This window comes from Puma concolor, chromosome B1 (assembly GCF_028749965.1).
Source record: "Puma concolor isolate L17-30 chromosome B1, mPumCon1.1.hap2, whole genome shotgun sequence".
NCBI classification, from domain to species: Eukaryota; Metazoa; Chordata; class Mammalia; order Carnivora; family Felidae; genus Puma; species Puma concolor.
Genome location: NC_141670.1, coordinates 50706919 through 50719390, shown reverse-complemented (window position 1 = coordinate 50719390; position 12472 = coordinate 50706919). Strand labels below are relative to the sequence as shown.

At 41.3% G+C, this 12472-nt stretch overlaps 1 protein-coding gene across 2 annotated transcripts in view; it reads left to right on the top strand.

Annotated features, from left to right (window-relative positions):
- The window catches only part of INTS9 (integrator complex subunit 9), a 104056-nt gene that overhangs the window by 40638 nt on the left and 50946 nt on the right, over positions 1-12472 (top strand). For both annotated transcript variants that reach the window (XM_086703789.1, XM_025921591.2), the window contains exons 3-6: positions 584-644; positions 3969-4031; positions 8507-8646; positions 10892-10978. In XM_086703789.1, the coding sequence (XP_086559915.1) occupies positions 584-644; positions 3969-4031; positions 8507-8646; positions 10892-10978 (351 nt within the window). The remainder of the gene's footprint in view (positions 1-583; positions 645-3968; positions 4032-8506; positions 8647-10891; positions 10979-12472) is intronic.

Genomic DNA, 12472 nt, shown 5'->3' with positions numbered 1-12472 from the left:
CAGGAAAACTAGGTTCGTTTTCCAGATTTGGAAACCCAAGCCACAGGTGCAAAGTGACTAATCCACTTATAAGCAGTGAATGTGGAATGTGGACTTGACCAGAATTCAGGTACTGTATTTTTATTTGCAGTGAATTCAGACTGATAGGCAGCTAAGTGTTCTTGTCAGAGCACCTGACCCCTCTGAGTCTGTTTTCTCATCCACAGTATGATGATCCTGTTTAGCCTTCCCCGCAGGCTTGTTGTCAGGCACAATCAGGGTGAAGTCAGGGGCAGTAATTGGAAAACTGTAAAATGCTCTAGTGTCTCATCTTTCTTTTTTCTCTTTATTATTTTGCATAGGATTCTTTTAATTTTCCCAGTTGAGTGCTAAACTCTTTGGCTTGTTAACGTTCCATCGCCACATAATTCTTAAGCTTGCTACAGTGTGGTTATTTTTCTTTCATCTTTTTGATTAGTATTTTGGGTGGACATTGTTGCCAGTAATTTCAAACTGTTTTTAACTTTATGGAGATGATAACAGTCACCATGAAATCACTGAGGACTGTAATCGATTTAGGATAATTTAATCTTTTGTTTTGCAGTCCCAGGCTGTCTAATCTTCCTGGCTGGTCCCTAAAGGATGGAAATGCTTTCTTGGACAAGGTAATGATAACTGAAGCATATCTATACCCAGTGGAAAGCCATCTTGTCACACCAGAGCCACCGTATAGTACTGTGACTGATGGGTTCATTTTTTTCTCAATATATTCTCTCAGAAAAACCCCAAGATCCATGTAGGGTCTTCAGTACTTGGTGATTATTGTCTCTAAGAGCCTTTTAGGGAATCTCAGTGTTCAAATTCAGGTCCAATTTGCTCGTATGTAAAAATCTAAAAACTTCTGCTGCAAATACATTTTATCACCACAGAAAGAAAACTATTATTTTTAGAATTGCGATGAGAGTTTCAAAGGTAATACTGATAGAGAGTTCCATCCAATTCATTCTATTTTCAGGCTAGACTGACACCATGACTGGAAAGAGTAAAACTTTAAAAAAAAAAAAAAAAAGACTTTAAAATCCTCAAGTATGTGAGTTTTAAACTGCTTCTATCCATGCTTAGGGAAGGTGGGGCTTTGAAAAAAGTTTGGTTCTTACTCTTTGGGTGAGGAGAGGCCATGGAAGATTGCAGGAGGGCAGTGTCATCATCTGATCAGATCTCTTGCTGCCTTGTGGGGAACAGACTATGAAGCCAGTGTTTAACTTCCCAGGCAATGTTCTTGGGGGAGTGGGAGAGTAACATGATCTTGGGTGAATTCAAATTGAGGGCCTTCCAAACTATGAACTAGGATCTCACTCCAGCCTTTCCTGGTAGCCTGGAATGGATAACCTTATAGGTATGAAAAGAGAGCACACAACTAGGAATCTAGGATTTGGGGCCCTACTCTGACTTTAATCATGGACTAGCCCTACAGTAAATGACTTAAATAACTTTTTTCTTCAAGGCTATTAAATTTTTGACATTGGATTATCATCACAATAATTCCTTCCTCCGACCAGTTTTTAGGCAGTTAATTTATAAATGAGAGACCAAAGGTACAAAAAATGTTAAAACTATAATCTAGTCACCTTTTCTCCTAAAAAAAAAATCACAGGCAAAGGAAGGTCAAAAACTGTGAAGCTCATCCATGCCGTTCTCAGTCCTCTAAATCATTCTTCCTCTCCCAAGTTTCACAATTGAAAGACTAAAGAAATTTAAAGATCCTCAAAATGACTCATCCGCATAAGGCATTTCCTTCTTGTAATAGGTACTGTTAAATAAAGAGGGGATCTTTTTACAGAATTAATTTCTGTAACTGCACCCCAACCTCCAGTGCAAGGCAAATGCATAATTTGAAACCAGGTTTCCCTCATAGCCAACTATAAAATTATGTGACATTCAGAAATCTGTGCACCTGATTTCAGCCTAACTCTCCTGCTGGCTGTAAATCATTATTCCCTGAGAAAGGCTCAGAAGCATCCCATTACCAGTGCATTGTGAGCGAAAATGACTTGCATGTGTATGTGGGAGCGTTTCATTAGAAGGGAGTGGTGAATAAAATACAGGGGCACTGTAAGTGCGTGGAATGCAAATATGCTTCTCCAGGCCAGAAAGCGTCAGAAGAGGCTCTGTCATGTGAGCTAGACATGCCCTGATGTGTAGCATTATGGAGAAGAAGAATACATAGCCAGTTTAAGAGCAGTCAGGGCTTTGACATTTCCCATGATTTGTCTCTAATCATATTTAACCTCATCCTAAGGGAGTTGGGAGTCTTCTCCCATTAAACATAATTGTTCATTTGTTTTTAGCTAGCAGGTACATTGTAATTAAGAACTATTTTCAGTCTGTTTTTGGCTTAGTGTTTCACTGTTTAAAAGGTAGTCATATAAAGAGAGGAACCGGAACCAGAGTTTACTGTGGAAGGTAAGGGGAGGAAACCTTCTGTCAAGGTTCTGATATAAGACCTGTAAAATTCAAAAGGAGAATTGCATAGTTAATACCCTAATTTCGGATAAAGATTGAGAATAAAACCATTCAAGCTCCCATGTGTAAAGACACTTGTATATGAATATATAGAAATACATGTTCAATGACTAATGAAAACATGATGGAACAAAATTCTAACAGTATTTTTCTTTTTCTGGAAAGAGCAAACTGTCGAGCAAATTCTCACTTTTACTGGTTTCCTTATAAAGTCACAGAAGACTTTGACCTTGATGAAGCAAAAAATCCTCCACAGATTTCAGTTTCAAGTATAATGTGGGAAGATAGCCACTCGAGTGGCTTTCTGGAGGCATTTGTAGCAGACCCCATAGGTGGCCCCCTCGTGCCTCTTCAGTGTGCTGCTCTGTCATAATTTCAGCTGCCCATACCTGGATGAGTCTGCCGGAGAGTTTTCCCCTGAAGCTGCACAAATGCAGGAGTTACCATGTAAATAAATATCCTAGATCCGTTGCCTCTGAGGAGGGTAACTCCGAGGTGTGTGTTTCACACCATTTCTCAGAGTTCCCCATGGGAAGAAGTCCCAGCTGCCCACAGTGGGGTACAGCTTAGTAACATACCCATGATCAGCCCCCTTCCTTTCCCGATCGCCCATCAGGGCGCCCGTCCTCCTGCCCTTTTTTCAGCACTTCCGTGTTAGCTTGCACTCACCATTTTCTCAAGGTCTGTTTATGAGGGAATTCAAACTAAGACATATTAAATATGGTAGGGCACAAGCAGAGTAGGGAATTGTACTATATTCTCTTTCTATATAAGTGTACTTTTTTCTTTTGAATAAATACATGTGGTTTATAATCCCAAATGAATTGTGTGCTCCGTGAGGACAAAGGTTACGTTCACAGAGGTGATAGTAGTGGTGGTGGTTTAATCCCTACCCTCTGCGCTTCATCTCCCTCCTTGCTTGCCCCTTGTCCCTCACCCTTCGATCCTTGGTAGGAGGAGAAAAAGCCTCTAAGTCGTTTGTCCTTGGCCAGGACTCCTAACCTGATTGCATAACAAAATCATTAGAGGTGCTTATTATAAATATAGGTTTCAAGGCCTCATATCCAGATTTCTAATCCCTTGATGGAGCCTAGGAATCTTTACTTCCATCAGCGTTCCCAGATGATTCTGATATTGCTGGTATAGGCTATGTAACTATTACTTGGGAAGCACTGCATTGTGATTTAGAAAGCAGCGTATATCCACACATGCTTGAAGAGACATCGAGAAATGCGCATTCAAGCCCCAAGTCAGCCACCAACCAGCGTTTTTTATCCTGCATAAGACACTTAACCTCCCTGAGCCTAAACACGAAAGCAGTTGGCCTGAATAACCTTCCGACTTCCCTCCAACTCTCTAGCAGTCTGTGATTCTTCATGGAAAGTTTGGTTTGGGGATGAAGTTTCTTTGGTGCTATATCTGTTAGATATCTCTTCCTAGAATTTTTTCCTTTTGGTTTCTTTTAGGAATTAAAAGAGTGCTCAGGTCATGTATTTGTGGATTCTGTGCCTGAATTCTGCTTGCCAGAGGTAAGATGAAAGTGATTCTTATTGTAGAAACAAAGCATATCTTGTCATCTCTCAAAATGGAAGTCAAGAAATAATCTTAAGGGGCTTAGCTTTCTGTTTTCAAAATGAAATGAATCTATTATTCCAGGCACATTATCATGCAACTAAAATATAATCATTTAGGAGCCTTTTATATTATCTGTAAGAAATTTAACTCTCCTTTTTGTATTCCTAGCTCTTTCTATAATCCCCACTGACACTTGTACCAGGGCATAGTTCTGAGCATGATACAGAAATAACTCAAGCCTTTCAGTTTTGTAATTATATCCCTGTGTCTTAGATTAGCCATACTGTTTGTAGTCTTGCTTACAGTGGGTAATTGGGAATTGCTGTTATTCAACCAATACAGTAAACTGTAATATCAAATATTGCTTGAAATTCACAGATTCTGAATTGAGCCACGGATACCTATTCACTTACATATTATTATCACAGTGACACTTGTTTTAAGAGTTTGGGGTCAGTTTTATCATTTTAAAGAAAACAAAGGTCAGTTTCCATTCATTTTAATTTTTTGTTTCCTTGTTTTTATTTATTTTTGAGAGAGAGACAGAGAGGCGAGCGGCAGAGGGTTAGAGAGAGAGGGACAGAGAACCCGAAGGAGGCTCCAGGCTCCAAGCTGTCAGCACAGAGCCCAACACGTGACTCAAACTCAGGAACCATGAGATCATGACCTGAGCCGAAGTCGGACACTTAACCAACTGAGCCACCCAGGCGTGCCCCTGCCCCATTCACTTTAAATGCAGCTAAGTGATCTCAGTTGACAGAGTCCTGATCTCTAGAGCGGTCTAGATGGCATTCTCAACAGACAAAGTATAGGGAGGCCAGTAGCTAGTCCCAGGTTCCTAAGGAAATCAGTGAGAAGCTACCATCCTGTTCTTTCCATGTACCCAGTGGATTATGGTGCCTCTAGAAAATACTGTCACAATTCAGTGCCAGAAGAAAATTTGAAGTACTATTTCCCTTATTTTTGTACTCTTTCTCCGTCTCTTTCCATTTTAACACCTTCTTTGATATTCTGTAGATAAACTTGTTTTCTCTCGTTGAAGTATGTGTATGTGCCCTTTTGGAGTTGTGGAACAAGATTGGTAACTGAAGGTGGCAGACAAGGGAACAAGTTTGAGATAAAGTAGTAAGAGAAACAGTGAAGGTAAAGAGTTGCCAAGAATCCTGAGCTCTTCCTAACTGCTATTCAAATCTTTTGTCACCTTCATTTGTCATTTAGGAATTGGTGGGGCAGGTCCCCATCTGTTCAGAGATTCCTAATCCCAGGTGCTGCATTTATTTTCAGCTTGCTACATATGGCACTGACTGCAGCAACCTTCAGTTTATGGACCACAGTGTAGAATTTATGAATTGGTGTTCTGATGACTTTCGGACCTGCTCCATGGAGTACTAATCAATTAGAAATTGGAATTAAACAATTCGTATTTTGGGCACCTGGTTGGCTCAGTCAGTTAAGTGTCCGACTTCGGCTCAAGTCATGATCTCACGGTCCATGAGTTTGAGCCCTGTGTCAGGCTCTGTGCTGATAGCTCAGAGGCTGGACCCGCTTTGGATTCTGTGTCTCCCTCTCTCTCTGCCCCTCCCCTGCTCATGCTCTGTCTCTCTCATTTAAATGTTTTAAATAAACATTTTTAAAAAATTACTATTTCACAGTTCACCTTTTGCTTGGCTAAAGGATTATTGATATATTTAGGCTTCTAGAGCTATGTAAGTTTTTTCAGCTTGTATTGTCTTGTAGTTTGTGTCAAGTTAGTAATAGTCACTATTTTAAGGTAGAGGCAGGGCATTGTATGATTGGGAGAAAATAGGAGAGTCACAGAATCAGGACAGATATACTTATTCCAGTGCAGTCTTCAGAAACTTATAGGTGAGCTAATCCCAGTCTTCCTGGAATTTAAAATCTAGTGCAACTACCTTAAATATTTTTGTATCTGCCTAAGTCCACACTGTAGACGGAGTATAAAGTCTAGGGCAATATAGTAAGAAACCAATAAATTATGAGTGTTTGACCCAATTCATGGTCTATAGAACCCAAATGTCTATATACAACAAGTTTAAAATTAAAATAATCTTTATTGGATTTTGAGTGAAAGAATGTAAACAAAAACATAAATGCGAGTATATAAACATGGTTTGGATGTTAAATTTATTTCTCAGGAAAAATGCTTATGTAGGCACCCTTGATATATATACAGACAGAATATATATGTATACATATATTTTTTTCTTCTAGCTGTCCTTACCAAATTTCTAATCATTCTAGACTCTGTGGGCTGACTCTTACATATTAAAGAGAAATTTCAAACTCACCCAGTTTCTCTGTGCAAGAGGGAAAGGAGATGCTTTTGAGCTTTCTTGTTGTTTCAACCGTTGTTTTCTTGTTTTCTAAAGTTTTTTTTTTTAAGTTTATTTATTTATTTGGGGCGGGGGTGCTGGGGAAGGGCAGAGAGAAAGGGAGAGAAAGAATCCCAAGCAGGCTCCACAGTGCCAGCACAGAGCCTGACACAGGGCTCAATCCCACAAACTGTGAGATCATGACCTGAACCGAAATCAAGAGTCAGGCACTTAACTGATTGAGCCACCCAGGCATTCCCTTGTTTTTTTCTGGATCTGTCACTCTGCGATTATGTCTTAATTTTCTTATTTGTTTAAGAATGGTTCTAGAGAGGTAGTAGGGAATAGAACTATTGGAATGTTACATGACCCTTCCTTATGAGGATATTGTCCTGGAAGTGCAATGCACACATGGAGTTAAGGGTGGTGTAAATTAGCTGTTACTGTCATTAGGCATTTTATTCACACAGATTGCCATTGCCCTAGCAGTGAGTAACTTCTGACCTCTAATCTACATGCTGTCCTCAGGAGCTGATTATCTCTTGGCAGCTTTATTAAATTAACTTACTTTGTATGTAAAGCCATTCAACCAGAAAATACCCACAGCCAAAATGGCAAACTGTCTCTATTATTTGTAAGATGGCACAGAGCTCTTTGTTCTTACTTCTTCTCTGTGGGAGACATAATAGCTCAACAACCCATTCTCCCAACTAAAACACTTCCTTGACTTACCCTATGCTGTCGTTAGTACACCATACAATTTCTCAGAGGTAACTTTAGTGATTGAGACAATGTCTCTGAATAATCGCGATTCACTTTTCCCATAGAAAGTGCCAGTTCTAATGATGCATTCCTCCAATAGCAGTGCACCTAGGCCTGTTTTGCACTTGGCTACCACAACTGGGAGGGGACAGAGATGAGTCACACAGGATTCTTACCCTCAGAGGCATTTAATATTGGAGGGACAAAGTGGTGCTTTGAGGAGCTGTTTTACAGAATGGCAACAGTCATAAGAGGGGCATCTACATAGAGACACCTGGATGGCTCAGTTGGTTGAGCATCCAGCTTTGGCTCAGGTCATCATCTCACAGTTTGTGAGTTCAAGCCCCACATCAGGGGGATAGTGCAGAACCTTCTTGGGATTCTCTCCCTCTGTCTCTCTGCCCTCCCAAACTCACTCACTCACTTTCACTCACTCACTCTCTCTCTCTCCCCCCCCCATAATAAATAAACTTAAAAAAAAAAAAAAAAAAAAGAGGGCTTCCAGAAAATGCCTTGGTAATTCTGAGAAAGAATTGTGTTTTTTTCATCTGGGCAAATCAGGAAGGTTTAACAGAGGAAGTGAATTAAGCTTTAAAGGACAAGTAGGACTTAAATATATGGGGAAACATTCCTTTCTGCTGAAAGAGTTTTCATAAAGTTTACTAAACACGAGTGGCATTTTCCCTCACCTGCCAACCTGTCTTTCCCTTTTCATGTGACCTTAATAGTGGAGTAAAAGGTAAATTTAAGGTTAAGGCTAGGGCAGAATATGACAGTATAATTTCCTTTTGTGATTCTGACGCTAGATTTGTTTTGGATCTGTATCCAGCACTAGTGGTCAAAATTTCCCTCTAGAAGAAAAAGAAGTTTCCTCCTGCATTTGCCTTGTGAAGGGCTAGTTTGTGCCTAAGCTGCTCCCTCTGTCACCAGTAATCCATGGCAGTGGTGCATTAGATTCGCATTCCCCTCACGGCTTCTGTCGTGCTCTTTCTGCTTCACGGTACCTGGTTGCACGTGCTAGGCAGCAGCTGCTGAGACGTCCTGTTGTCATTTCCCCTCATCTGCCTAACTCAGAACTCTATTTCGGTAAAATCTGAGCGCTGCTGGTGCACTGACTGGCTGCATTCTCGCTGTTAGCCATCCTGTCCTGCTACTTAATGCCAACATTAGGAAACATCCTAAAATGAGGGAATAGAAGCGTTGCGTGAAAGGCATCATTATTCTGTAGTACAAGAACAACTCCTCTGCATTCTGACAGCATCATTTTTCAGTCACATCATGTTGATCTATGTGCCCTGAACAGATATGTATCATTCCCTCCCCTTTCTTTTCAGACTGAGCTAATAGATCTGTCTACGGTAGATGTGATCCTCATCTCTAACTACCACTGCATGATGGCACTGCCCTACATCACTGAGCACACTGGTTTCACAGGCACAGTGTATGCCACAGAGCCCACCGTCCAGATTGGCAGGTGAGAGTATTTATTCTCCCAGCAGAAAGTGGCTGAAGAACTCCTTCCTTCCTTGGTGACCATTTAACAGAATGTTGTGCCAAGAGTGATTGGTGTTTCCTTCTGAGCAGCTAACCCAGAAGTAGAATTGGTGTGAGTAGACTACTCTCCACAAATAAAACAAGCATTCATTGGAATTGCCTCAAGATTAATGCAGCAAGTAGTCTCAGTCTTTTGTTTGGTTTTTTGAAACAAAGAGTGGAAGAAGGTGTTCGCAGAGACAGGTCCTCTGTGCAGATGACCCTAATTAGGGGAGGTAACGTTGAGTAAGATGTCACAAAGATGTAATGCAAAGAGCTTCAGGAGAAAGGAGCATAGCCCATTGAAGAAAAGAAGAGATCGTATTACTTTGCTTTCAGAATTTCCTCCCTGTATGATTTAGCACAGACTGTAAATGGAGACAGCTTGTAGAAAACAGGATAAGTAATTAGATGGTTAAGTTGACTGTACTTGTGACAGGGTGAAACTCAGAGCTCTAAGGAGTAAAAGGAGCCTGCCTTTGTCTCTGAGAATGCTCTGCTGTCTCTTCCTCTGCCCCTCCCAAGCCTTCATGATGCAAGTGGTTGCTGCCAGTACCTATAGCATCATTTAGTGAGAGAAAAATCACGTGAAGAAAATTACCTACCCCAGAAAAAAGAATTATGTTGAAGCAGACTAACAAGTATGGTATAAAGTGAAACTAGCAAGACTCAAAATACAGGATCGAGGTGTTGATACAGACTCTTAGCTTCGGGTTCCAGTGTCTTGCAAAAGTACAAGATGGAATTACCAGAAAGAAACCAAATGTGTCCTTGTTTTTTGTGTCCGCTCACGTTAAAGAACATTTCATGTGTACAGGAGAAGCCTGGAGATCTGAGGAAGGGACATTATAGGAAAGGCAAACACATGGTGGTGGATCACTGATAATGAGAGGATAAGCTGAAAACATCAGACTCTACTCTGAAAAGGTTAAAGCATGAGGAAGGACACGCCAGACTGTTCTCCAGGAACTCCAGCCAGAACGATAATGTGCCTGGGTCCCAGATCTTTGAATGTGCTAGAACTAGTGCTGCTCCTTGAAGATGAAAGGAGATGGGATGGGGAATAAATAAATCGATGGAAATGAAATGAAGTTGTTCAACGTTCAAGTGCTAGTAAAACTATAGCCTACCGTATCTCTATGTTGATTGGGAGAGGATTTGAGTCAATATGGGTCCTCTCTACTGCGTTCTGAAAGGGGAGTCAAGATGTTGAAAATCTTTTTCTCGCATTTTGGTCATCCTCTAGTCATCCAGGATTCTCACAGGTCTCTGCCATGTACTTCTCAGAGCACATTGCATCATCGATCCACTCGAGTAAAGCATTTCTTAGGTTCCCCTCTGTTGTGATTTTGTGGTAATCTATCTCATGATCTGCACACAGAACCTGTCCTTTTGCAAGTCTTGAGTTAGGCTTTTAGGATTAATTCTTAAGAGTATTCTTCCATGTGGAATTTTGTACATTCCCAAAACGCATGTCAAGAAAACGTGCTTTTCCAGTGTAAAATTTCCACTTAATATTGTCGTTAAAAAAACAATCCTACCCGGGGCGCCTGGGTGGCGCAGTCGGTTAAGCGTCCGACTTCAACCAGGTCACGATCTCGCGGTCTGTGAGTTCGAGCCCCACGTCGGGCTCTGGGCTGATGGCTCGGAGCCTGGAGCCTGTTTCCGATTCTGTGTCTCCCTCTCTCTCTGCCCCTCCCCCGTTCATGCTCTGTCTCTCTCTGTCCCAAAAATAAATAAACGATGAAAAAAAAAAATTTAAAAAAAAAAAAAAAAAAAAAAAAAAAACAATCCTACCCTACCCCTGCTGCCACCAAAATCAGGTACTTCACAGTCATTTGGCTTTTCCTCCTTTCATATTTTTAGTTCCATTAAGGCAGAGATCTTAAGAATGAGAGCTAAACCATGGGCTTGTATATTTCAGTGTCCAAAGATAAGATACATGCCAGGCTTGTTTTAAAGGTGAATTAAATCATTTATGTTCGAAATGTCTAACATGGAAATTCAACGAGATGGTTGGGTTTCTGTTCAGGTTTATGTGAATGGGTGTCCAAATTTATATGCAACAGAAAAATGATTAGGGAGGGGAAAGGCAGACAAGCCCACTCGTCTTGGCTACCATGTTACGAATGTGGTGTTTTTCTCATTTTTCTATGAGTGCTCATCACTTTTTTCTTTAAACTCAGGCTTCTCATGGAAGAGCTGGTGAATTTCATTGAAAGAGTGCCCAAGGCTCAGTCTGCCTCCTTGTGGAAGAACAAGGATATTCAGCGGTGAGCAGTAGACCTGTCTGTTCCCCTTGACAGTAGACCCACAGGTTTTGTGAAACAGTACCATTTGTTCCTTGTGTTATGCTTTACACTTTTACTGTTAGAACTCCCTATCTTATGGAAGGGCTATGTTTGATACAACCAATATATTGTAAGAGACCATGTCCAAGGTACTGTACAGGGTCCAAAAGGTTTTTAAAATTAGTAAAACAATTGGCGCTGTCTTTGAGGTGCTCAGGGGTTGATGGGAAGTCAGACCATTGACAGATAAATTACAGCTTTGGATGGCATGTATTGTAAGAGGTGCTCGTCACAGTGCTATAGGCACTCAGAGAATGAAGAACTCTTTGTGTAGGGAAGCTGATGAGGACATCCTTAGGAGGTGGCAGTTAAGGTGGGTCTTGAAGGAAGAAAAGGACTTTCCTGATAGAAAAAGTCGGGAAGTGCGTCCCAGCACAGCATGACAGGATATAGTATATTCGGGGAACAGTGAGAAGTACAGGGTGGATGAGAGTGGGAAAGCAGAGAGGTGAGAAATGAAACTATAGAGGTACATTGGAGCAAGATAATGAAGAATCTGATGTGTGAAGTTTGAGTTTTGTATTATGGAGAGTGGGAAGTCCCTCTGTGGAGGTTTGTAAGGAGGAGAATGTTGTGATCACACATTTGGGGGAAAGTGACTCTAGAAGCAGCACGAAAGATGGGTTGGGTGCAGAGATGGAGGCAAAAGACCAGGTGTAGGACTCTTTCAGAAACCCAGGGGAGAGAACAAAAGCCTGAACGGAGGCAGTAGCAGGGAGCATGAAGAAATTTCTAAGACAGAATGGAGAAGAATTGATATGAATTGTGAAAGAGGCTGTGAAGTCATCCTTAGGAAGATCAGAGGAGAGCTGAGCGGCAGCCCAGGGTAAAAGGGAATTTCCCCACACCTGGCCTTGTCATTTGGTATCAGATGCTGCAGAAATATCATCATGTAAGATGGAGGTAAGACCCTTGGTTAATGGAAGTCCCAGGGAGGTTAGTTTCACTAGAGTGCTAGGATCAAAAACCAGATCGTAAGAGGTGACATAGTAGAAATATAATAGTAGAGGCAAGGAGGCAGCTTGATTCTACTTCCATGCTCATGTTTCAGTAGTAGCGGAGGACCCTAGCCAGTCTGAGCATACTGCGGTTTCTGTGAGCCTACCCTCCATCACGGTGGTCCCAGCCTTCCAGGCCTAGCATCCAGAGTCTGGAGTAAAAACTTGTCATTGGCTTTTTAAGTAGTGGGTGTCCCATGTGTGCCTGCCCAAGTCCACTCTTTTCCAGCCACCTTGCCACTGAGTTCTCTTTCCCTCTAGGTCAGTGATTTGTGAGCTCTCTAGTTATCTAAGCTTTAGAATGCCTTAGTTTTTGTGACTGTTCCTTCCACAAAAATATGTATGTGTAGCTAAGAGAATATGCTTTGTTTTTATACTGTAACTCTTTCAGAGTTTGAGCATATGAGTTTCCTCTGTG